Source organism: Cyprinodon variegatus, unplaced genomic scaffold, assembly GCF_000732505.1.
Source record: "Cyprinodon variegatus isolate N-32 unplaced genomic scaffold, C_variegatus-1.0 Scaffold158, whole genome shotgun sequence".
NCBI classification, from domain to species: domain Eukaryota; kingdom Metazoa; phylum Chordata; class Actinopteri; order Cyprinodontiformes; family Cyprinodontidae; genus Cyprinodon; species Cyprinodon variegatus.
Window position 1 is genome coordinate 199,635 of NW_015150611.1, and position 26,038 is coordinate 225,672.

General features: G+C 35.3%; 3 protein-coding genes across 3 annotated transcripts in view; all 3 read left to right on the top strand.

Annotated features, from left to right (window-relative positions):
- Nucleotides 1-4,246, top strand: part of LOC107086647 (taste receptor type 1 member 1-like) — a 9,113-nt gene extending 4,867 nt beyond the window's left edge. The window contains exons 5-7 of the mRNA XM_015377737.1: nucleotides 1,490-1,690; nucleotides 3,046-3,166; nucleotides 3,318-4,246. Of these exons, the coding sequence (XP_015233223.1) occupies nucleotides 1,490-1,690; nucleotides 3,046-3,166; nucleotides 3,318-4,246 (1,251 nt within the window). The remainder of the gene's footprint in view (nucleotides 1-1,489; nucleotides 1,691-3,045; nucleotides 3,167-3,317) is intronic.
- A 2,987-nt stretch (nucleotides 4,247-7,233) lies between these two features.
- Nucleotides 7,234-13,335, top strand: LOC107086660 (taste receptor type 1 member 1-like). The gene is made up of 6 exons (XM_015377750.1): nucleotides 7,234-7,448; nucleotides 7,578-7,875; nucleotides 7,982-8,707; nucleotides 9,448-9,654; nucleotides 10,157-10,277; nucleotides 11,663-13,335. Exons 1-6 carry the CDS (start codon nucleotides 7,264-7,266, stop codon nucleotides 12,589-12,591), a joined length of 2,466 nt encoding a protein of 821 aa, XP_015233236.1. The 5' UTR covers nucleotides 7,234-7,263; the 3' UTR covers nucleotides 12,592-13,335.
- A 3,986-nt stretch (nucleotides 13,336-17,321) lies between these two features.
- LOC107086662 (taste receptor type 1 member 1-like) lies at nucleotides 17,322-22,108 on the top strand. The gene is made up of 6 exons (XM_015377752.1): nucleotides 17,322-17,537; nucleotides 17,716-18,022; nucleotides 18,188-18,901; nucleotides 19,149-19,355; nucleotides 19,633-19,753; nucleotides 20,472-22,108. Exons 1-6 carry the CDS (start codon nucleotides 17,326-17,328, stop codon nucleotides 21,398-21,400), a joined length of 2,490 nt encoding a protein of 829 aa, XP_015233238.1. The 5' UTR covers nucleotides 17,322-17,325; the 3' UTR covers nucleotides 21,401-22,108.
- Nucleotides 22,109-26,038: the final 3,930 nt, after the last annotated feature.

The following is a 26,038-nucleotide window of genomic DNA, read 5'->3' on the forward strand; positions in this document are numbered from 1 at the left end:
TATATATATATATATATATATATATATATATATATATGTTCAAAGAAAAGTTAAGTAGACTGAAAAAGTTTGGTAGGAAAAGCCACATTATTAACAGGGATATTTGAGAGGCTTGAGTGAGGGAATCAAGACCATTTAAATCCATAGGCTTCAAGAATCTTACCTTGGCTAAAGATGAAATAAAGGGGGCCGAATTCATCCCATTTAAAGTGAAAATAAATGCACATTTTACTTGTAGAGAAATATCCCTTAGTTTGAAGGAAGAGTGGAACAGCCAGATAATTCATGTTGCTTGAAATCCATGTTAAATTTTACAATATTAGAGATTATTTGGGGCCCATGTCATTTGGTTGCATTGTTAAAAGTGTTTTCTAAAGTCTATGGTTAATGCAAACATATAACTGTGAATCTTAGAGCATTTTATACTTACTCCTCTGACAAGCTGTATGAAGAGGAGACCACCCTCACTGCTATAGGTACAAACAGCTGGATCCGTTACAATGGTATAACTGTGACTGACTGACCAATAAATTGGTTTGACCTGAACTCCATGGAGGATATTGCAGAGAGGAAGATGAGAAAGACAAGACTAAACAATGCAGATGACCTGAAGGTCGCTGTCAAAGAAGCATTTAGTTCTATTACACCCAACATGTCACAGGCTGCTCCTCCATGCCACCCCACATTGCTGCAGTAATTCAAGGAAAAAGAGGTCAGTCCAAGTATTGAATGCAAACAAATTAAGTCCTTAGAGAAGTTCACAATCTTGTACAAATTGGGGTGCAGATTTAGTTCTCTAATAAATGTTGCATGAAGGCCAATAATATCAATTTTAGTCCCATATCAGCTTTGTTACAAACTATGTTCCACAGAGGGCATAAGCTAAGCTGTAAACCAGACTTGTACATTTTTAACCGTTGTTCCAGGCTTGACAGAAAAAGTGCATTTGTATTGATTTTAGATTATACAGAGGTGGACTCTTTTTTTTTTTTTTATTGGAGGGGATTTAGGATATTTTTAAAATGTATATATATATATCTATATATATATAGATATATATATAGATATATATCTATATATATATAAAGCCATAACACAAATGCAAGTGTTGCTAGAGATTATCTTACAAACCTGTGTATCTTTTACCTTCATCTTTTCATTTGTGCTGTTGGTCTGATCATGTAAATCCTCATAAGTCATTAGGTGTTTTCCAAAAGGGGAAAAGATTGAGAATTGAATATTTTTTGCAAAGCAGTTTACCTTACAAACAAAATGTAGAGTTTCTCTTAGATGTTAGAAAATGCAAAGTAACAGGAAAATTATTCAATCAGTCCCTGTTTTGAAACAGGGACACATAATATCATGCTTATCAACCAAACAGTACTGCAATCACCTGTCATCAAGGTGCTTCTTCGTTATATTCATTAAAAACATAGTCATCCTGCATCTCAAAACTAACTATGGATTTTAACTTTGTTTGGCACTATAGGTTCTTGCAGCAATGAGAAAGTCTGATTTTAAACTTTTAAATCAGAGAATCCGGTTCAATGAGAATGGTGACCCAAATTTTGGGTCCTACTCGATATTTTACTGGAATCGAAACGGAGAGGCAGAGGAAATTGGCTCTTATCATTTTGACTCATTTTTCCACATCAACACCACTAAGATCCAATGGCATGGAAATGGAGAGGTAAGTTTTTTCAAATATGTCAGTATATTTTTACCTGTTATTTCACAATTTTGGAGATGACTTATAAGGCTGACGAAATATCCAAGATGCACACCCCTGATAGTTCATCTAGTGAAAGCTGCAAATGGTAATGTACCCATGTCTGTGTGTATAAATAATATAATTGACTTGACTAGGCCAAGAAAGCATCATAAAAGCAATTACCAAACCTGGATACATAAAATACATAATAAAACAGGATAATTGAGATAATATAATGATTGTGCTTTTTACTTTTGAAGGAAGAATTCCAAATTTAAGTTTGAACTTAGAAATGTGACTTTCTATATGAGTTTTAAAGGACAGATTCTCATCAATCAGAATATGCCGTAACTAGCAAGCCCGGAAGGAGAGGTGAAAGCTGCTTAAAAAATAGCATAACCTTGGATTTCTATGGATTAAAAACCTACTTGAGCCCTGCCAGATGGGACTGAGCAGTGTCGAAAGCAAATTGCAGAAGTTTAAATTATACTCAAAGTAAAAGCGATAGACAGCGTATAACTGTATCATCAGCATAATAAGAATAATAGGATAAACTCTAATTAGCACATTTGTTTCATTTTTTTTTTTTTTTTTTTTTTTACAAAATTCTGTATTTGTACAGGTGTACTGTTTTTAGTCCCCCAAAACCGTTTCCATCAGTAAGAAGCTGGTATATAGATCAAATAATATGTTTCACATCTCATAAAAAACTCAAATAATCTTTGAAATAAATATAAATATAAATTGGAAGAGATTCTTCAGTTTGAGGCCAGTTGGTATTACCAAAACCATTTATATCCACTAAATAAAAGAGGAGCATTGTTTTTCAACCAGAATAGAACTAAAATAATAAACTAAAGAACTAAACACAAGGAATGAACTAATATGAAACCACTTAAAAAGCAATAACGAGCACAGAGAAATTAACTAAATATGGCATGACTTACTGTATAAGACATGAATAAAAAAAAACAATGTAGAGCTCCAAAGTTCTTTTCACATCAGAAAGCAACATGTTTGAGTTGCAACTTTGAAATACATCCAGAGGAGTTCCTCTATTTAATTCAACTGTCTATAATTAATCTATTAGAAGTTTAAAAAGCCTGACAATAGCATCTGGGCTAAAAAACTAACTAAGTAACTGACTAAATGACTACATGAAATAATTCTTGTTGATCTGGGGTTTAGAGGTAGAACAATTTGCTATTCCTTACAGACTTAATTCATTAAAAGTTCAGACTTACATAATGACAGACAGTGAGAAAGACATACGTTGTGTGTCTTTATCTAAATAATATGTAAACATTTGTTTTAAATTTATATGTATTTGACAGGTCCCTACCTCATTTTGTTCCAAAGCTTGTCCGGTAGGATTTTCCAAAAAGCAAGAAGGTATCTACAAATGCTGCTTCATTTGTACAATCTGTCCAACTGGAACTTATATCAACACTACAGGTAAGTAATTTTACTGTACATTGGAAGAGGAACTTGTGCAAAAGTGAGGTTTTGATTTACATTATAATAGGATTATTTTGTAGGATTTGATCAAACCTTAGTACTAACCTTTAACAGAGGTAAATATCCTTCTCTTTGCTGTATAAAACAGAGGATCCCTACAATTGCATCAGCTGTAAGGAGACAGAGTGGTCTTACCCTGGAAGTACAACATGCAATCTGCGCCAGGTGGAATACGTAACATTCTTCGACAGTGGCAGCATAGTCATCATGTTTGGAGCCTGCATTTTAGTGGCTCTAACAGTAGCGATATCAGCTCTTTTTTCCATTAACTTTGCCACTCCTGTTGTCAGATCTGCTGGAGGACCAATGTGCTTCCTGATTTTAGGCTGCCTCACTCTGAGTAGTCTCAGTGTGTTCTTTTATTTTGGCAAACCGACAGTTGCTTCATGTGTCTTAAGGTTTTTCCCATTTCTGTTGTTCTACACTGTTTGTCTTGCATGTTTTGTTGTCCGCTCATTTCAAATTGTTTGTATTTTCAAAATAGCTGCCAAATTCCCCAAACTTCTCAGTTGGTGGAGAACATATAATGGACAGTGGTTGGTCATCAGCTTGGCATTTGTCATTCAGACTGTCTTACTTATTATTGTCTACTCTGTTTCCACCCCAAAGCCTTACAGTGATAGGCTGTTGTATTTGGACAAATTGATACTAGGTTGTGACTATAAACTAAAAGTAATGTGTGGCCCTGTAATTTTTATATCATTATTATGCTGCCTTTGCTTTATTTTCTCCTACATGGGAAAAGATCTCCCTAAGAATTACAATGAAGCCAAAGCAATAACCTTCTGCCTACTGCTGCTGATCCTCACCTGGATAATTTTTGCCACTGCAAGCATACTTTACCATGGAAAGCATATATCTACATTTAATGCTTTGGCAGTACTCTCCAGTCTTTACTCTTTTCTGTTGTGGTATTTTGTTCCGAAATGTTATATCATTATTTTTTATCCCAACAAAAACACACAACAGCACTTCCAAGGTCTTATTCAAAACTATACCAAAGCAATCAGTCAGTAATTCACTCTAAATAAGGTTACTTATATACAATAGAACTGCATTAATTAGGTATTTTAGAGCATCTTACATCTCACTTTATATGGCACAGTTCTTTTTTTTTTGGTTCCTAATCTAATAGACAATAACCAGCCCTTTCTTGCAATCTTCAACTCCAACAAATAGGCTTTGATATCTAAACCATGCTGAAATTAATTTTTGTCACAATGTTGCTAAATTTTTTAGTATTATATTATTTGAAGGCTTTAGATTAAATTAAGGCTTTTAATCAAAAAAGTCTATGTCTTCTTCCTTTGTATGGAAGTCTATGTCTTCTTCCTGATATTAAAATGGATAGGTGGTTATATTATAAAGTTTTGCTAGCTTTAACAGCCACACACCTGCAAGTCATGGTTGCTATCCCAAACCGGCAGGTCAGGTAAACGATGCATTAAACAGAAAAGGCCCATGGTAACTCTGAGGTGCTGAATACTGACCGGCTGGAGCTTTGGAATATCATTTTATTTTCATATTGCTCTGAGCTCATTGTTATTTGCCCACTGAAAGAGGATGTGGCTTTTAAGCATACACCAAAATTATCTGGCTGAATGAATCGATGAATTTGTGTGAATTTGCCTGTAACCTCATGGAGCAGAAACATCACGTCATCCCTGCAGTAAAATCATCCATCACTCATGTCAGTCTATGCATTTTCTTTGTCTACTTTGTTCAGTTTAGTCGTAGAGTGGACTGGAGAGGCTAAATCATGGACTTGCATCAAGTAAATCACTGGGCTAACAAAAAGACACACAACCAACCTTACTCTTTGCTAATGTCTATTTAAGTGTTAGTCAAGTAACCCACCATGATTTCAGCCCTGAGCACGGACACAGAGGACGTAAATAAAACCCGTACAGTCTAAGAAAAATCTTCAAGCCCAACCTGTCCATAACAACATTTTCTCTAAATAAAAAATTTAAATACATCTTTTCTTTGTTTATTCTCTTAATGAACATCATGTTAGTAGCAACCTAAGAACTGTACATTTGCCTAATGTCTACTGGGCAGAGTGTCCTTCCAGTATTTCATTGGCTTCTCTGAATGAGCTGGAGGCTCAACATACTTTTTATTTTGCAAGTCTAACAACATTCTGTGATGCCAGTGGGGCATGACTTATTGTCCTCTTTAAAATTGCCCTACATGCCTATTCCGCCTTTTGAGAAGGCCTCTGCTAGTGATCATTGAATTTAAACAACTCTGTATTATTTTCCTTTTATATCCACCATTGACATTAACATGGAGGCTGGTTTAGGATAAAATTAGGTTCTGTGCACTTCAGGATTAAATACCCGTGTTTACTGGATTATTCAGTACAATTTAAACACATCTGTAAAAATGTCTGTAAATAATGGCTGCTTATGCATTGTGTTTACTATGACCCATAATAAAATCCTTGCTTTGTCATACCTAGTAAACAGAAACCATTTTATAGGTCAATAGTGAATATAAACCCAGCTGATATTAATTTGCACTTCGACAGGATGAGGTTGATTTATAATCACAAACATATATCATGGGTTTTTGAATGATTGAGTATTCCTATGTTATTAGGAAGATGGAGATGTTTCAAAGAATGATTTGTTTTCTGTTCTAGATCAGACAATAAAGATTTATCTAATCTTCTGCCATTTGTCATGGTTATTTTTTGAGTTTTCATTGGTTTTATTTCCATTTTGTGTTCTTGCTGTTTTTAGTTGTATTTGAGTTATTATGTATTTCTTGTTTACTCTCCGTTGCCCACTTTTGTCATTCTCTTTTCCTCTACCTCTCTTCTAGATTCTTCCGTTCACACCCAATCTCCTGATTAGCCTGTCTTTGTTCAGTCTCCCATTTATACTCCTCATCTTCAGTTACTGTTTACTGGTTCCTCATCATTTCTGTTCTCCTCATGTGTGTCTTCCCCAGTGTCTCTTGTTTTTGTTTTTTTTTTTGTTTTTTTTTAAGGTTTTCTGCATTTTGTGTTTGGATTTTGCTTCTGTCGCCTTAAATCCTACATTAAATCATTAAAAAACCACCTCAGCTTCTGTCTCTGCATTTGGGTCCTCTAAAAACCTCAGCTCAAACTGACACAGCTTGTTTTTTAACCTTCCGGTATTCCATATGCTGCCTGAGTTCAAATGGAACAATTAGTTTCTGCTCAAAGCAATCTATGATTGACTGATTTGGATGAAGAAAAATGCCAAGTTTAAGCTCCTGATCCACAATATTAGGCTTCAATAAAATTTGGAGTGAACACAAGATCCATCTCCAAACTAAAAGTCATGTTCTTAAGGAAATGGAGTATTTTAGTGATTAGATAAAACTACAAGAAGACCATTTACTCTGCTTTAAGTAATTAGGAACGTTTGACAAACTTTTACAGCTTTGCAGTCAAGAATCGCAGAATGACATGGCTGATATCTATCTACTGAGACTGTCTGAAACAATGGGCACACAGCCAGTAGCAGCACTGCTATGGATGCCAGGAGGCCTGATATGAATGTATAAATATAAGACAAGTATCAACACACAATAAATAAAATTCCCACATCCTTTTTCTGCTTTTATATGACCTAATTTACTCCCATATCTTAAAAGAAGATGGAATAATAAATTGATCAATTATTTTAATTCTACATTCACATCCTAGACAAATAAAACATTCCTCTTAATATGCAATAATACATTCAAAGGAAAAATTTTTCATCACAATGAAACCTGGATTTTAGTTTTATTCATGATCAAAGAAGTGGGAGAAGTGGGCTTGGTGTTTCATAATCAAAGAAGTGGGCTTGGTGTCTCATGTTGGTTGTTTACATCACTGGAGCATGGCAGACTTAGATTAGAGATTGTTTGCATGCTGATATGTAAATTCTCCTTTGACCCTCAGCCATGCATTTATGACACTTTATTTAACACCTGTTCATGGGCATGATCGTTTTTGCTCACTCACTTGCAGTGACTCTTGGAAAATTAGCTTATGTTAAAGCTAAGACGTAATTATGAGAGGTAAACTGTTTGTTGCTTATCTGTATCTGCAGGGCTCTCTTCTGCCTTCCCTAGTTATGGGTATCTTTGCCTCAGAGTTTAAGTTGGATGGGGATTACTTGATTGGGGGGCTTTTTGATATTCATCATGTCAGTACACCATATCGTCATTACAAACCAGAAGCTATCACCTGCTCAAGGTAGGTTTTGTAATCTTTGTTGTCATTTTGGTTGTGATCAGCTCTCTTTATTTATTAAAACCTGGTGAGGACAACATTCTAAGGTTCTTAACTTGAAATTTACTCTAATTATTCTTTTTGTGTTGATAGGGAACGTTTTATTCTGTCAAGTTATCGGAGGTTTCAGGTGATGAAATTTTCTGTTGATGAAATCAATAAGTCCACCAAACTGCTGCCAAATGTAACTCTTGGCTATGAAATATTCGATCACTGCTCTGACATTCAGAACTTTCCTGGCATTCTCAAACTTATCTCAGGCAATAGTTCCATGTACCCTTTGGATGAGCTGAGCAAGAATAGTTCAAAACTTATCTCAGTGGTTGGCACTTATACAAGCACAGAGACTCTGACTATGGCCCCGATGTTCATGACACATCTGATTCCTTTGGTAAATCTCCACACTTGGGAATGACAAAAAAACAAACAAACTATGATTCAACGTACTTTTCAGAAGAAATTATCTCTAAACTGTGTGTTCCTATTTTTAACAACAGGTCAGTTATGGAGCTGCTAGTTCTGCCTTATCAAGAAAGGAAAGATATCCATCTTTCTTACGAACAGTTCATCCCAATAAAGATGTAATTGAAGTAGTTTATAGAATATTGAAGAACTTCAACTGGCGTTGGGTTTCATTCCTCTATAGCGATGGTGATTATGGTAAAGATGGCTTGGACTTATTTATAAAGAAGATAAAGGACACCGAGATCTGCTTGGCATACCATAAAGGCCTTAATGAAAATACAGATCATCCTCTGCTGTTCAAACAGCTAGAGGCTCAAAGAGTGAATGTCATCATTGTTTTTGCTCCTGAGTGGACTGCTGAGGCTCTGATTAAAGCAGCCATAAAACAAAATGTGACAAACAAAGTGTGGATAGCAGGGGATGCCTGGTCCTTACACAAGCAGCTCCCCAAGGAAAATGGTATCAGAAATGTTGGAACTGTACTGGGGGTTGCTGAGCCCAAAATGGACATTCCAGGTTTCAATGATTTCATATCTTCCTCTAAAGCCCAGTCTCAGCATGTTAATGAAGATGAGGGAACATTTTGTAATCAGATTTGCAAGTGCCCCAATGTGACAGCTGAAGATATCATTGATGCAGACCCATCTTTCAGTTTTCCTGTTTACTCTGCTGTCTATGCTGTCGCACATGCTTTGCACAACGTCTTGCAATGCGGGACTGGGAGGTGTGATAAAACTATTTCATTACAACCATACATGGTAAGTTTAAAGCACTGAATACAAAGCTCATTAATATTAACAATCTGATAAAGTATTCTATTTTTTAAAAGCTCATTTGAAATGAACAAACCATGTATGTTTACATGTCTGTATATTACTTCGAAATATAAATATTTTGTATCTGAGCAAGTCTAGAAGCCCCCAGTATGATGGAGTCAACAGGAATTAATAGGATAATTTATCACTGGGTCTTGACAAATAACCTCTGTGTTCATTGTTGGTATTTTGTCATGGTATATTACAAAATGCAGCGTATATATTTCAAATTCCTCTTTTTCAAATACTTTGATTAGAATCTGAAAAGAGTCGCCTTCTCTAGTAGTCAGTTATCTTCACTTGACACTCTTAAATAAAATGTAATGTGAGCAACAACCAACAGAAAAAACACATACAAATGAATGTCTCATGGAGAAAACCAAGCTAAATTTATACTAGAAAGAGAATATAATATGTATGTGCATTTTGTTGTTGTTAGTCATAGTAATTTCTACTATTTACAATTTTTATTATGATAAGAATTTAAACTTTATATAAAAGACCATGTGATCATAAAGTCAGGTTTTGCAGTAACTTTTTGAATACCTTATTTAGAGAGCAAAGCCTAGATCTAATCATGTGTCCAACTTTGAATTCCTCCTTTTTCATTCCACACCTCTAATGCTAAAGTAGAGCAGCAACTGTATCCTATAGATTATCTAAACTTTGCTTTTCAAATGCAGGTTCTAGCAGCGCTGAAGAAATCAAACTTTAAACTTTTAACTCAAACTGTTCAGTTTGATGAGAACGGGGACCCTATGTCTGGTTCTTCTTCGATTGTTTTCTGGAACAACAGTGGTGATGCAGAGGAGGTTGGCTTTTATAAATTTCACCCGTTTCACCAGTTCTTCATTGACAGAACTAAAATCCAGTGGCATTCAGACGGGGAGGTAACTTTTGCTTTTTTTATTATTGTTATTGAATCCATTTACTGCTTAAGATGTGTGTTCCACCTTGCGATATGAACAACAGATGCAATTTTGAATCAAAAAGAGGAGAATGATGTTGATTAACCAACCATATAGATAGATCTTAAAAACAAAGTGGGCAATAAAGAAAAGAAGTAAAAAAAGATACAGCCGTCCATTGAATCAATATGTCTCATTATAGCTTAAAAGCATATAATATTTTATATCTTCCTAAAAATCTAATTTTTAGACAGATTAATCCACTTTTTATTTTCTATAAAAAAGAATACAGTATTCCATTAGACTAGTTCTAAACTTAATTTGTTTTCAATTTTAAATATATTCAAACTATACACATGAGAAATATCAAGAGATAACAAGATAAATATCTTTTTATAAATATATAACTTAGTGTAAAAATGGTTGTATTTAAAACCTAACCAATGGGATAATAACCCGCTGTCAATATGTTTTACTTCCACAGGAACCAGTGTCCTTTTGCTCCAAAGAATGTCCTGAAGGGTATTCAAAAACACAAGAGGGAATCCATAAGTGTTGTTTCAAATGCACCATCTGTCCAAATATGACTTATATCAACACTACAGGTAAAAGGTTCAAATGGGGAAATTTCTGTTAGAAGCAAGTACCACCCTCTAACTATCTCGCTTCATTGCTTTTCTCCTATTTCATTTATATAGGTGTATAACACTAAGATGTGTTATATCTGTAGAGCGCCTGACTTTTATATTTTAAATAGTAATGTAAGCAATTACACAAAACCAACTGGAATCTTTACAGACTTAGACCATAAAAATGACAGCACATAACCGTAACAGCATAGAAATAGAAAGAATAGGTAGTATTTTTCAAGACTGTACAGAGGCACAGTTTGCACTGTTGCTTTACTGTAAAAAATGTCCTTATTTGGAATACTTACCTATGGGTTTTTCTGCTTGAAATTTTACATGCTTCCCCCATCTATGTGTGAGTTCTCTCTGGGTACACAAGACTGCTAGCGATAGATAGATAGTGATGCACGTTACCCTTTCAGACAAACTGTAGAAGATGGATAGATTGATGGTATTTTGTAGTTAAACAGTCAAGTCTCAGGTTAGAGTTGCATCGCAGTGTGTTCCAGTGTGAAACGTATTAGTATTTCAGAGGATTAATTTTAAATCACCACATTTTAACACAAATATCTGCACTTTCTACTCATGACATTTGCAAAACTGGCTTGTTAGTGCCATCCAACAGATACAACATGATATAACAGCAACAACAAAACGTGATTGATCCGATTCTGAGACGCAAGACCATTCCACATCCATCCCCTCTTCAGTAGATTTTAAATGTATATATCGATTGTGTTTCAAGTTCTATTTCAAATTTAAGGCTATTTTGCTATGATATCTTCAGCTTTAATGTTATGAATTACAGAGCTCAGAAAAGTATTATTCTTATAAGTCAAATCTGTATCCTGTTTGAAAATTTAATTTTGAAACAAACTAGTTAGTGTCAGTATTCTTTATGCTCTTTCTACTAACACACTGAGCAAAAGAGGAATATTGAGCTTTTTGTAGAAAAAAAAGCTGTTACTAAAAGGTTATTTTATCATTAAAACTTTTGAACCCAATGAAAATGTGAAACCTGTGCTTTATACTTTACCTATGTAAAGGAGTTCAATTTGTGCTTTTGCTATTACCAGTCATATTATACACAGGTATCTGTACTTGTGAATACTTTGACACCTGTTTTTATACAAAAACCTTATGGCTTTCATTCATAGGCTTCTTCAGATCTACTATAAGCCATTATCATTTACCATTAATAACTCTTTAAAAAACCTGCTTAATAAAAGTTACAAAATCATTTGATTTCTCTTTTGAATTATTAAAATTATTATTAATTATTCATTCTATTTGCATAGCACATGCATGTTTAAAGTTAACCCATCTTTGTTGACTTTATCTTTTTATATCATTCAAAACAGAGGATCCCTACAACTGCATCAGCTGCAAGGAGACAGAGTGGTCTGAAGCAGGAAGTACACTGTGCAATCTGCGCCTCGTGGAATATATACCATTCTCCGATAGTGGCGCCATAGTGATCATGTTTGGAGTCTGTGCTTTAATAGGCCTCACACTAGCCATGTGTGTTCTCTTTGCCGTCAACTACAACACTCCAGTTGTCAAATCAGCTGGAGGACCGATGTGCTTCCTGACTTTAGGCTGCCTCACTCTGGGTAGTCTCAGTGTGTTCTTTTACTTTGACAAACCCACAGTTTCTTCATGTGTCTTAAGGTTTTTACCATTTTTGTTGTTTTTTACTGTTTGTTTGGCTTGTTTTGTTGTACGCTCTTTTCAGATAATTTGCATTTTCAAAATTGCTGCCAAATTCCCAAAGCTACTCAGTTGGTGGATGAAATATCATGGACAGTGGCTGGTCATTAGTGTAGCATTTGTCACTCAGGCTGTCTTACTTACTATTGGTTATTCTGTTGCTCCCCCAAAGCCTTACAGTGATAAACTTTCCTACACACAATTAACTATACTTGGTTGTGATCTCACACTTATGCCAATATCTGGTTCTGTGACTTTACTCGCCATACTTTGCTCCCTTTGTTTTATTTTCTCCTACATGGGAAAAGACCTCCCTAAGAATTATAATGAGGCCAAAGCCATAACCTTCTGCCTGCTTTTGCTGATACTTACCTGGATTGTCCTTATTACTACAACCATACTTTACAATGGAAAGCACATTCACACATTTACAGCTCTGGCAGTTCTTTCAAGTCTTTATTCGTTTCTATTATGGTATTTTTTGCCAAAATGTTACATCATTATTTTTCAAAGTCAGAAAAACACTCAACAGCACTTCCAGGGTCTCATTCAGAACTATACTAAAACAGTCAACCAGTAGTTTAAACCAGATATGTTCTGCTTCGGAGAGTAGCTCAAGATTATTTTAGAGAACATAGTACAAGTGATGCAATTCAAGAGTAGTCTTTTGGAAATCATTTGAACACATGCACAATAAAATAATAGTTTTTTTTGTTGTTTTTTTTTTTTTAGAAAGCCTTAAAAAAAATTGCTAAAACATTTAGTTGGTGAGAGATTTTCTAAAACATATTAAATTGTTTGCTGCACCTGACATTGCTTTACAGAATAAAAAACGATACCTGAACATATGTTTTTATTTAAAAGTAAATGTTTTATGGTAAAGCCTTTTTAACATAAATCAATAAAAAGAAATAAAGAGAACAATAAAAATTGGTTTATAAATCTCAGAATATTTAACAATTAAACACATGCATAGTAGTAACCTTTGTATATATTCTGTCCATTGTTTCTCTTTTTATCTCTTTAAACATTGATTATTAAAATATATAGTAGATCTCTGCATATATTATTACCTTATACAGTTTTTCATATTCTAATACATTGCATGGTTACAGAGAAGGTTGTGCATCACCAAAGAGGAAAGCACTAGCAATATAGATAATATATTCTTAGCAAATCAGTTTTTGCTTTTGCTTTTTGAAGGACACTGCTTGTTTGTTGTTGTTTTTTTAACTAAATTTATGTAAAATTAGGTGATAAAGGAAAAGCAGTCATCACTGTATTTTTGGTTCCAAAAAAGCATGATACTTATATTCTTATTTATTTCTAGGAAAAAAAAGCATCTCTTAATCACATGTTATATATGATAATAATGAAAAATATTCTATGCTTCAAATAAAGTCAGTAAAAAATACTTTTTTTTTTTGGCCTAATTTCATTTATTTATTTATTTTAGATGTGTGATAATGTACTTGTGTAAAATATATAAAGCTTCTAAAGATATTAGCATAGATTTCTTGTTAAGCTAGGTGTTTCACAATGCTAATTTCATATCTACCCCCACCGAGGAGGTTAATGTTTTAGTTGTTTTTGTGTGAGCATTTGTTTGGTCTGCCCTCTCCAATTGCTTTTCTAATTTAACATAAACTTCATGTGGCTTACTTTACAACACTGATCTTAGATATTATTTTAATCTTAAAGGTAGAATAAATTAAGATAAACTGAAATTAAAAGCAACTTGAGATGGTTCCAGCCTTTAAAGCCCATCTCATGCTTTTTGTGCTTGAATGCACTTCATCCCCATCTGAGAAAATCTTTTCTCTGTCACAGTCATCATTGGTTATCGAGGCTAAGCATTGCCAGGTATAATTATTTGGGCCTTTCTTTTCAATGCAATTCAATTCAGTTTATTTATATAGCAGCAACTACAATACAGTTCATCTCAAGGCACTTTACAGAGACAATTCAACCAGATTATACAGTCAGATTGGTTAAAAGTTTTCTATCTCAGGAAAACCAGCTGATTGCATCGACTCATTGACTCGACAGAGATCCCTCATACCAACCATGCAGGCAGGGACAGTGCCTGCATAGTTGGTGGAAAACTCCCTTTTGACAGGCACAAACCAGAGTTGCGTCAGTACTATGATGAGCTCTAAAACCAGATTGAAACTCTTTAAAAAGTTCATTATGGTCTAAGTGGTCACACACTTAGCGACTATGCTTTAAAGAGCTTAAGAAAGGAAGATTAGAGGTCTTTAATTGACCAAGTCATCTTTGTTAAGAGACAGTTTCTTTAGTAAAGGTTTAATTACAGCTACCTTGAAAGCCTTTTGTACATATCCCTGTAACAGGGATAGATTAACCACATATAAATTGCAGTAGGAAATCAGAGGGAATACTTCCTTAAATATCCTAGTTAGAACTGGATCTAACATACAGGTTGAATGATTAGATGAAGACATTAGTTTGCCAAGTCAAAAAGTTCAACAAAACAGTCTAAAACCAATGATATTTAGAGGGGTGATCTTATTTTTAATAGAATCAATATTATTTACAGATAATCCCATAAAATCATTACTGCAAAGAGCAGGTGGGATGGATGGTTCAATAGAGCTATGGCTCTGGGTGAGTTTGGCAACTGTATTAAAAAGATATATAGGGTTATTTTTATCAATAAATATGCTGCTCTCACTTTACAAAGGGTTGTCTTATACAGCAGTAAACTATTTTTCCAGACTAGGTAGGATTCCAATAAGCATTTAGAGCGCCATTTTCTCTCCAGTTTTCTAGCAATTTACTTCAAAGTGTACAACTCTGCATTAAACCAAGGAGCCAGCTTTCTATGATTTTTTTTTTCTTTTTCAAAGGGGTTACTTTGTCTAGTGGCAGTACCTGAGAACTAGTAACCTTATAAAAAAAAAATCATCTATTGTGAAGGGGAATAAATTAAATGGTTTCCCTCTGCAGTTTTGTTTAGTGATATATAGAGGAGATAGAAAGTGGAACAGATTCTTTAAAATGTATAACATTATCTGATAAAGATCTGTTAAATCCTTCTGTTAAAGTAATTTTGAAGGTTTTTAAAAAGTGGTCAGAGAGGATGGGGTTGTGAGGAAATACTGTTATTTCTTTACATTCAATGCCCTATGTCAGCACCAGGTCCATAATATGAAGATAATAAGTTGTGGGACTACTACTCGTACTCGTACTCGTACGAGTAGTAGTTTCCCGCTTTATCCGGCAGCAGACTAAGAAGAACTCTCCCAGACTTCCCTCTCCGCTGACACCTCCTCCAGCTCTGTTGGGGGAAGCCCTAGGCGCTCCCAGGCCAGCTGAGAGAATAGACAGAGTAAGGGCCTGGTGGACAAAACAAATTTACAGAAAGAAGAGGTTAGCTAATCTGAATTGTTCAATTCCATTTCGAGAGCGAGATAATCTGTGGTAGCACTAGATATCTTCCAGGCATGTGAGTAAAACTAGCAGCAGTTCAGCGGACAGGATGAATGAATGGTAGCCGGCACACGGATGACGTCATACACAAAAATAAATAAATAAATAAAATAAAAATATAAAAAATATAACCGCAGATGTCTGGGGGACAGTGATTCGCCTACATGTTATGAATGCCGTAACATAAAGAATAAATTATGAACAGTTTAGTTTGTGCCTTCAACTTGTTGCCCATAGGAAGACGTTACTTGGATATAACAAAACCGAATATTTCCGGAACAGCTCCAAATGACACAAAACTAATATGGGTGAGTAGAACATGATGTAATAACGTAAAATCAAGGGCCCAATGTAAAAAAAAAACAAAAAAAAACGGAGTTCCCCTTTAAGTGTGGGCATAGTAAAATGTTAATTTTTAAAAAAGTATCTGCAAATTTGTTTATGTGGGAATAAGATCACCACATTTCATTAAGAATTTATTCAAGACTTTGATTTTGGTCACAAAAGAACCCCCTCTCTGAGCAGCTCCTCATACAGCTTCTCATATTATTTATGCTCCTCATATATCCCCCTCCAAAAAAGGATAGAGGTAGGTTCAAACATGAGTGAGGGCATCACTAGGGGGACAAGCCTTACCTTATCCTTGTTAAGTTAATCTTAATTTCTGCAGTTTAGACATCTGTTATTTTATGTATATATTACATTTTGAGCTAACAACACAATAAATCAAGAATCATCTTTACACAATATTTTGCTGACATATTGGCCTAACTGTCTGTATCATATTGGATGCATATCAAACTAGGTTGGAGGTTATGCTCAGCTCCACTTGCTGGTGTCCCATCTATTTGAGGCAGATTATTGCAAAACTAAAAATACTTTTATCTATAATGCTACTGCGTATAGTGTTCAATTTAAGATTTTTTTTAATCATAAAAAATATGCTGACCTAAATAACATTAATGGCAAAAAAAAAATTGGTCCTCCATCCAAGGTTCTGTGGTGCTTAATTTCAAGTTTAATTACCACTGCTACATCTTTCTGGAACCCATTTCTCTGTATCTTAGTGTACAATGCAAAATCAAAGTTAAATAGATTTCTGCTTTTGTTTTTTGCTAACCCCACTGCCTCCCACAGAGGTCTTGCAAATGATCTGTGTGGCTTAATATCCAGTCAAGCAGAGCTTATTTGTAACAGGATGTAGCATTTTACCATAACCCGAAGACACCTGGATAAAATAGTCAAAACATCACAGATTATTTGCCTCTGACCACTTACAGTCTTAGACTGGCAGTTTTTTGTTTTTTGATCCCTACATTGCTCAACTCTAGTACTCTTATAATAATACTGATACAAAATATAATAATACATCAAGGCAGCATTACTTAGTAGTATTTCTGGTTCAATTTATTCATGGCCAACATATTAATACAGTATTAATAATGCTTTTACATTTCAAGAAGTGGAAGGAATCTGTCTTATTTTCCACTGCACAAATGCATTGTGTTAAAAGGCAAATGATCGAAGTGGTTACATTTTAAAACTGAGAGTTTTGTAGCTCAAAGCTAAATAATACTAAGTAGTCATGAACTTGGTTTGGGATTTACTTAAACATTTGGAAAGTGGAGGAAGTTTTTACATTAATGTTTCACCTGCTTTTGAATACATTAAAAAGAGTCCCGAACTGCTGGGATTTTGTTTGCATGCTCATTTGTTAACAATCCACCAATCATATAGGGGTATGTGTATATATGGCATGTGAGATCATGCATCAAAACGTCCACTGAAATGCAACGTTAGGGGATAGTCATTTCAAAAGAGCATTACTTGTTGAAAGTAGAACCTCATACTGAGATTTCACATGCACATGTTAAAATATCACTGCCTTAGAATGAGAGATTTTATTTGTTGTTGTTTTTTTAGTGTAGTGTTTTTGCTTTCACTGAGTCTGAGCTTGGTCACTGCCTCAGAATTTCAACTGGATGGTGATTATTTAATAGGGGGACTGTTTGATATTCATCATGTTAGCGGTATGGCTTTATCAAGAAGACCAGAAGCCATCGACTGCACCACGTAAGTTTCACAGAAATTTATACTTCATGAGTTTTAAAAGGAGCTTAACCTCAGCCTGTATCAATCATCCTGCTTTATCTCTGTAACACTTTGATTGCACAGAAAATTGTTATTTCTTATTTACATCCATAAAGAAAACCAGGAATCCTTTTCTTTACCATGTTTTCTCTTTTTGCAGTCAAATTTTTTCTCTATCAAATTACCGGAGGTTTCAGATGATGAGATTCTCAGTTGAGCAAATCAATAATTCCACCAACTTGCTTCCAAATGTCTCTCTTGGCTATGAAATATTTGACCAATGCTCAAACACAAAAAATTTGCCGGGTATATTTAAACTCATCTCAAACAATGGAGTGGTTCAGCCATGGGGTGAACCATTAAAGAATTTCTCCAACAATCCTAAAGTGATAGCTGTGGTTGGCCCTTACACCAGCACCAACACCCTGGCTGTAGCCCCACTATTTATGCCGGATCTGATACCAATGGTAAACTCACCTTACTATTTTCTGCATCATTTTTTTTCAAAGTATATAACAAAATAAAAATAATTTCTCTATGTAAATTAACATGAATATATAAGAACATTTAAAGTCATAGTTGCCAAATCTATTGTAGGAAATTGTGTGAATTGTTTTGTTGTTGTTTGACAGGTTAGCTACGGTGCTGCCAGCTCTGCCTTTTCCCAAAAAAGCAGATTTCCATCTTTTCTTCGAACAGTGCACTCCAACAAAGAAGTCATCGATGTCATGGTTAACATCTTGGTGCACTTCAGATGGCGTTGGGTCGCTTTCCTTTACAGTGACAACGATTTTGGAATTGATGGAATGGAGCTTTTCCTAGAAGCGATTAAAGCTACTGACACCTGTGTGGCCTATACCAAAGGCCTTGATGATAAATCTGATTACGCTCAAATATTTAAGCAAATAGAACAACAGAGATTAAACACCATCATTGTTTTTTCCACAAACATGGATGGTGAGGCTCTCATTGAGTCAGCAATTCAACTGAATATCACTGACAAGGTGTGGATAACAGGGGATACCTGGTCTTTAAACAAAAGGCTCCTCACGTTGGAAGGGGTCAAAAACATTGGAACTGTACTTGGGGTGTCTCAGTCAGTACTACCAATTCCTGGTTTTGATGATTTCATTTACTCTTCCAAATGCCAGTTACCAAAAGAAAAAAAGTTTTGTAATCAGGACTGCAACTGCACCAGTTTGACACGAGAGGAGATTGTTTCAGTCGACCCGTCCTTTTCATTTCCAGTTCATTCAGCTGTTTTTGCCATTGCTTATGCTTTACACAATGTTCTGCGTTGTGGACCTATTAACTGCAGCCGTGATATTAAAGTACAGCCACACACGGTGAGTTAATAATAAAAATTTAATAAATAGAATTAAATAATAGCAGAATTATATAGTTTTAACTTAGGAAAATACTTCTCTGTATGTGTCTGTATGCATGTAAGAAGCATATTAAGTAGGTATTATACTAATGTAGCATTCTAGAAACACATTTTTTTTTCTTACACCAATTTCTGAAATTTAAAGAAAATCTTACCAACATATGATTAGCTGTGGTTCTAACAATCATTTTTAATGCACTTTGCAGGTTCTTGAAGAGCTGAGGAAATCAAATTTTACCCTGTTAAATGTCAGCATTGGATTTAATGATTATGGAAACCCAAGGTTTGGATCCTACACAATAGTTTTCTGGAACCGCAGCAGCTTTGCAGAGGAGATTGGCTTCCATGTATTTTACCCATCTGTCAATTTCTTTATCAACAATACCAAGATCGAGTGGTTTACAAATCAAGAGGTAGGTTATGGTATTTTGTAGTTGATTAGTTAAAGTAGCAAATCTTACTTGATTTTATTTTATTTTTTTCAAATCCCCCCACTAGAGCATGTTCTTGCTTTGGTAGGACACAGCTGGCTAGGATGATAAAATAAAAAGAAGTTGTTAATACATAAAAAAAAACTCCTTTGGATTTAGGTTAACATGTCAAAGTTGAAACTGTTGTACAGTTTGCTATCTTGAATATTATTTCTATGAAATTTTGACTAATCTTTGCTATTGTTGTGTTTGTAAAAAGGTTCCCATTTCACAGTGTTCCCCAGAATGTGCTTCTGGATATGCAAAGACACAAATTGGGATCCACAAATGCTGCTTTAGGTGTGATATCTGTCCAAAAGGAACATACATCAACATTGCAGGTTAGAAAATTATTCATTTTATTTTACTGGGGAAAAATGACCAAACGTAGCACTTACTATGAACTGCAAACAGTTCAGAACAGTTTTAAATCAGCTTCCTAGATGCAAACAGCTACCCTTTGCTGGAGTTTGTAAAAATTACACAAAGTGGTCGATGAGAAATTTGTTTAACTTTACACAAGAATGCCAAGAAAAGGCTTCCTCCGCCATTTTTATCTGGAGTTGTTTACTCTTCAAAATCTCTCTTTTTTTTAGATTTTAAATATTCATATTTTACTAATTTAAACTTGTGACTTTCAGATTGGCATAGGGTTATTTCATTGATTTTTGACCAATTGATTTAAAGCCCCAAGTCAACTTTAACATTTTGACAACTATCAAAATGTTAAAAAAAATGTTTGATGACAAAATCTTAGGAGTTATTTGGTTTTTGCCCTGTTGAAACTGAAAGGAGAAAAAAAGTTGGAAAACTGAATATTTGTCAATGTTCAACATTGTTCCAAACTTATATCCCATAGAATTTAAAAGGCAAATTTTAGACCTTTAAGAATGTCCCAGACTGAAACATGTCTCTTTTTGATCTGTACCAGGGTTGTTCAAATATTTTTATCAAGCACTGCTGTAAAAAACTCAGACCCTGCATCCTATTCAAATGATTATGTGCTAAGGTGTCTCTAATTTTTCAGTTTAATCACATCTGTTGTTTCTTGTAAAACAGAGGATCCATACAGCTGCATCCCGTGTAAGGAGTCAGAGTGGTCTGAGCCAGGAAGTACATCATGTAGTCTGAAGCTGGTGGAGTACGTGCCATTCACAGACAGTGGAGCTATACTTATCATCATCGGGTCTTGCATCTTTGTGGGCCTCACCTCGACAGTCACTTTTCTCTTTACTGTAAACTATGCCACACCTGTTGTGAGATCTGCTGGCGGATCGATGTGCTTCCTAATTTTAGGCTGTTTATTCCTCTCTTGTCCTAGCGTGTTTTTTTACTTTGGAGAACCAACAACAGCTTCCTGCATCTTAAGATACTTCCCCTTTCTCTTGTTCTACACAGTTTGTTTGGCTTGTTTTGTGGTGCGTTCCTTTCAGATTGTCTGTATTTTCAAAATAGCTGCAAAGATTCCTAAACTTCAAAGTTGGTGGATGAAATATCATGGACAGTGGGTGGTCATCACTGGGGCTTTTGTCACCCAGGCTATTTTCCTTATTAGCAGTTACAGTTTTGGTACTCCCCATCCCCACCGTAACACATTCATCTACCAGGATAGGATCATTCTTGGCTGCGAAATTAATACTGCAGCAACCATAGTATCTGTAATTATACCCCTTTCTTTGTGCTCGCTTTGCTTTATCTTCTCCTACATGGGGAAAGACCTACCAAAAAATTATAATGAAGCCAAAACTATAACCTTTTGCCTGCTACTACTAATCCTTACCTGGGTCATCTTTGCCACAGCCTATATACTCTACCAAGGAAAACACATCCATACATTTAATGCTTTGGCAGTACTCTCAAGTCTCTACTCATTTTTGTTGTGGTATTTCCTCCCAAAGTGCTACATCATTGTTCTACAGCCTCACAAAAACACACAACAGTACTTCCAGGGTCTCATTCAGAACTACACAAAAACAATCAGCCACTAGGCCATTAGATGTTTTAGCTTTATTTCTAAGCTTGTCGGGAGTTAGAAGGTAAGACTTCTGATAAGCAATGCATTTTTCAAATTTAGGTTAGTATTTTATTTGATATACTTAGGCTACCTGTGAATGAGCATTTTTCTACTGAAAACCCAAAGGTTTAATGCAAAAAGATTTGTTCACAAGGGTAAAAAAATAAGCAGGTTCATAATCTCGATCAGCTGGGTGCTCACAGTTTTAGGTCTACTTTCTTGTTTGAAGACACCTTTAAAACAAATTTTTAAAATATATTAAGTTAATAAAAAGTGATAAATATGTCTGCTCGACTCCTGGTCAGGCTATGCCTTGTCTTGTGAATCCTACCTCTGTTCCTTCAGCAATCACAATGACAGTTGAGAAGTCCTACAGCTGACTAGGTACTAAATCCTCCATTGGTATAGAGTAAGGGGATGGTTCTACCCGAAGATTCTTTGTTGGATTTTGAATTGGCCATCCTATCACTCATTATTAAATCTAAACCTGTAGGTTTAGATTAAATAATTATTTGATCTTAACCTCATCTTCAAGAGCAAGTTAAACAAGGCTTTGTTAAGCTAGTGTATAAAGCAACTGAATGCTATTTCTGACATTTGAATTGAAAAACTTCCTGGACAGGAAGTGAAACGTCTTCAGACCAAGAAATAAAGTCCAGTGGATTGTTTTTTTTTTTACTTTTTTGGAGAGACTATGAAGTGGATATCAGCATACTTCAAGAACAAGATTACTTAATGTTTACATGTGTCCCTTCTCCAATTCATCTAAATTATTACCCTCGAATAATGATTATGAACCACTGATTTTACTTAGTTTAGTTTAGTATTTTATTTTAGTATTTAGTTTTCAAGAGGAACATCTAAAGTGTGCAGAACATCAGCTCTTGAGGATAATGGTAGCTTGCAGCATTAAGCTTTTCCAGAAGGATCTATCCATCTTCCAACTGTACCTCCTAAAATCATGCATTCATTCCCACACCCTGATACTGCCACTTCCATGTTTAACAGTTGGGATGGTGTGCTTACATTAACACAGACCAATAGCCTAATAAACCAGACTAAATGTGAGATTAAATGTGTAATTTAGTCTGGCCCAGATGAATGAGACATCCTTCTTAAAAATGAATTAGCATAGAGCCTCTTCTTGCTCACGTTTCAACGAAAACCTCAAGTCTAACCCTTTCAAAACTGATTCCAAAGCTGAGTCAAACGAGTACTGTTGAATAGTTGTTGCCACCTTCCTTGTTGTGCTTTCTCCAGCGTCGTGCAGCTTTGTCGTCATGCCATCAAAACCCCACCCGCTTTGCATCTAGAAATTCAAAACACATCTCTGCGTTGTGATTGGCCCGCCAGTTCTAGGGCCTGGGGCATTGATCGAGGCTAGACCAAACTCGCAGGCAAAAATGATTTTGGCTGCTGGCGGGTTGGGCTAGTTTACTAGGCTAGCAGACCAATATATTTCTGTTTTTTCATGTAACAATAAAGCTTATTTGGTCCCATGATTAGGTTTGGTAACTTATTTTCTCTACTTACCGGTTAAACAATTTTTGTAGGAATTTGGGCATAAGCACTGCTTTTCACATTTTTAGAATCTTTGATACTAAATAATGATTGATCTGTTTTCTCCCTCTTTATATATCTCTGCTAATGTTGGTGGCTCTATTAAACAAATCAAAATAAAATAATTGCACTATAACTTGCATTGGTTTTAATAAAATGTCTGATTATGAATAGTTTCATTATAAACTGTATTTTCTTTCAGACCTTTAAAGATGACTTTAACAATACTAAATATTTTACAATAAAAAATAAAGAGGTTTGTTTTTTTTGCTCTTCAGCTTTTCTGTCTGCTGCATGCAACACCTCTTAAACTGTGTTTATACTGAACCACCAGCAGATGTCACAAAACCAGAACACTTGAGTCTAGACACCAAATTTTGAGTTCCTATGAAAGCTGGATTTTTTTAAATAAAGAAAAAGATAGATAGTGAAAGGTGAAATTATAAGAAATTATACAGCAATTTCAAATAAGCATATGGGTTATCCTATTTGTTCTACAGTTAAATGTGAGGTAAACTAAATTGTCAATATAGATTTGCACATCTTTAGAAAATTTGAAACCTTTTTGAAAATGTTCAGGTCTTCTTTTATGAGTAGCTTAAAGATCTACCATACTCAGGTTTACAAAATCTTTGACTATAGTTTTTGCATTTCTTCTATGTGTCATGATTTTCTTAAGAGATCTGACCAACATGCAGAAAACCACTCAGAGAACCAGGCTAAAAGTTTGAATAGGTTTATTGATGAAACCAGCGGGTAGGATTCAGGAAACACAGTGAACTGGTGAACCGGAAGTGGAAGAGGGAAGGGAAGTATTAGTGGTTAGTTCAGGATCCGTGGGAACTTTGAACGATGATTTGATGAGACAGAGAAAACGGGACATACATTAGTGGAGAAAACTTTCCTCCCAGAATCCAGTCTGTGTGGGTTTTTCCAGAGAGACTTGTTGGAGGGCGGACAGGTATGACTTGGTTAGACCCAGAGGAGCTAATGAGCGGACTGTCAATTGGGAATCCAGGATGACTTGAACAGAACATGTGGAGGTTTATCCCCTGCTCAGTGTGAGACTCACACAATCCTTCCAGGAGGAGAAGGCCAAAAATCCAGCTTGCAGGAAGGCTTCCTGCCGAAAAGACAAAGACAAAAACTAGGTTAGGCTCAGTGAAAAACAACTACTAAGTTAGACTCAGCAAAACTCAGCTTGGCTAGAGTACCCAAAACTGGCAAACACTCTGGCGCCGAGGTAGTGACAGTCCATGGCTCAAATAGTCCTCAGTGATGAGTCAATCAGCCACAGGTGTATGGGAGGACCAACGAGAACAGGGCGCCACCTGGTGGTGGAGGGAGAGAACAACACAAAAACACAACCTACATAAACTGGATTCCTGACACAATGTCTATCTAAAGGATCTAAAATCTTTCTGTTTGGAAAACATAAAAATAAATCTGCATTTGGGGTCACGGTATTGTAAAGGCCATCAATTTTAAATTAGTGTGTCTTTTTAAATTTAATGAAACTTTCTTGACCTTTTTGAGTCTACCTTCCTGGACAATAGTCTGGGTTAAATAGGCTGCAGAAATGGCTGCTTTTAGAAGGGTTCCAATTTCAATAACAACAAACTAGTGACAAGTACACTAACTTTGTTTTTTAAATTAATTGTTAAATAGAATAGAAATAGTATTATAACATAGAAATAAGAGATGTTTAATCACTAATGCCAACATCAAATCAGATAACTATATTGCGCCCTACAAATCGTGTAGTATTATATCTGTAATCCCATTGCGTTAAAAGTAGGATTGCCTGTTTTTTGTTTTTTATTTGTCCTTTTATACCATTGTTAAATACTACTAAAAGTGATTCAATTATTTAATCCTCATGTATAAACTTCGTTCTCTTTAAAGAATATGATTTGAGATCACCCAAATATGAATTGTTAATTTGAAAAATTTAAACAAAGAAAAATAATAACAGTTTTGATATAATACTAATTCACTTGTATTTTCTTTTTTATTGTTTTCCCTCTACCATTATCCTTCAGCAAGGGAGGTTTTACATTATTTAGCTCTGGCAAGAGCATTAGTAGATTAAAAAAGTCCAACAAGCAAAAAGAAATAAACTAAGTAATATGCAGCTATTAGAAGAAAAATACTTTGGAATAATAACAAATAAACTGTAGCTCAGTGCAAACCACTGCATCACTGAGCCTCCATATATACCTCTTCATCTCAAGCTTTTGTCCTCTACCAGAGTAGCAGAGGCCTGGGAGCTTGAGGGTTTTTTCACGGCTGTCCCTAGAACTGCACATTTCTGGACTAAGATGTCTCATGTGTCTCCAGGTGTCTGTTGGAGCCCCTTCTTTAAGGGTTAGTGCCCCGATTGCTCAGTTGTCAACATCATGGATTGGCCACATCAATCACTATGTCCGTCCTCTGCTTCTTATCAATGATCACAAAGTCTGGCACTCTACATGCCTACGGGAATCATGCCTAGTCTGGAAAAACAGTGTGCTGCTGTAGAAAATTACCCTTCCTTCATTTCTCCTCATTAATAGAGAATAATAAGAATGATCCTAGATTTCTTTTTAGAGTTATGTCTGTGTTGAACGGTGCATCCCACCTGCTCTTAGCAGTAATATTTTATGGGATTCTTTATAAATAAGATAATTGACACTCCTCTAAATGTGAATAATTTATCTCCGGAAGGTAAGGCAGCATTACAGGTAACTATAGAATCTGAACCGGGTTCAGACTGATTTGATCCAGTTGGACTTCAGAGATAGCAAAACTATTATCTTGATCTAATTCTTCAGCTTGTGCATTAGATCTACGGTAGTTCCAACCAAGAAATTTAAGAAAGTGTTCCCTCTGATTTTCATCTCCATCTTAGCTGTGATTAACCTATCCATTTTACAGGGACATATGCCCCAGGCTTATAATGTAGCTGTAGTAAAACCTTTACTTTAGAAACTCTTAAGGGTCTCTTGACCCAGATTACTTGGTCAATTATAAACCTATATTTAGTCTTCCTTTCTTATCTTATCTTGAGAAA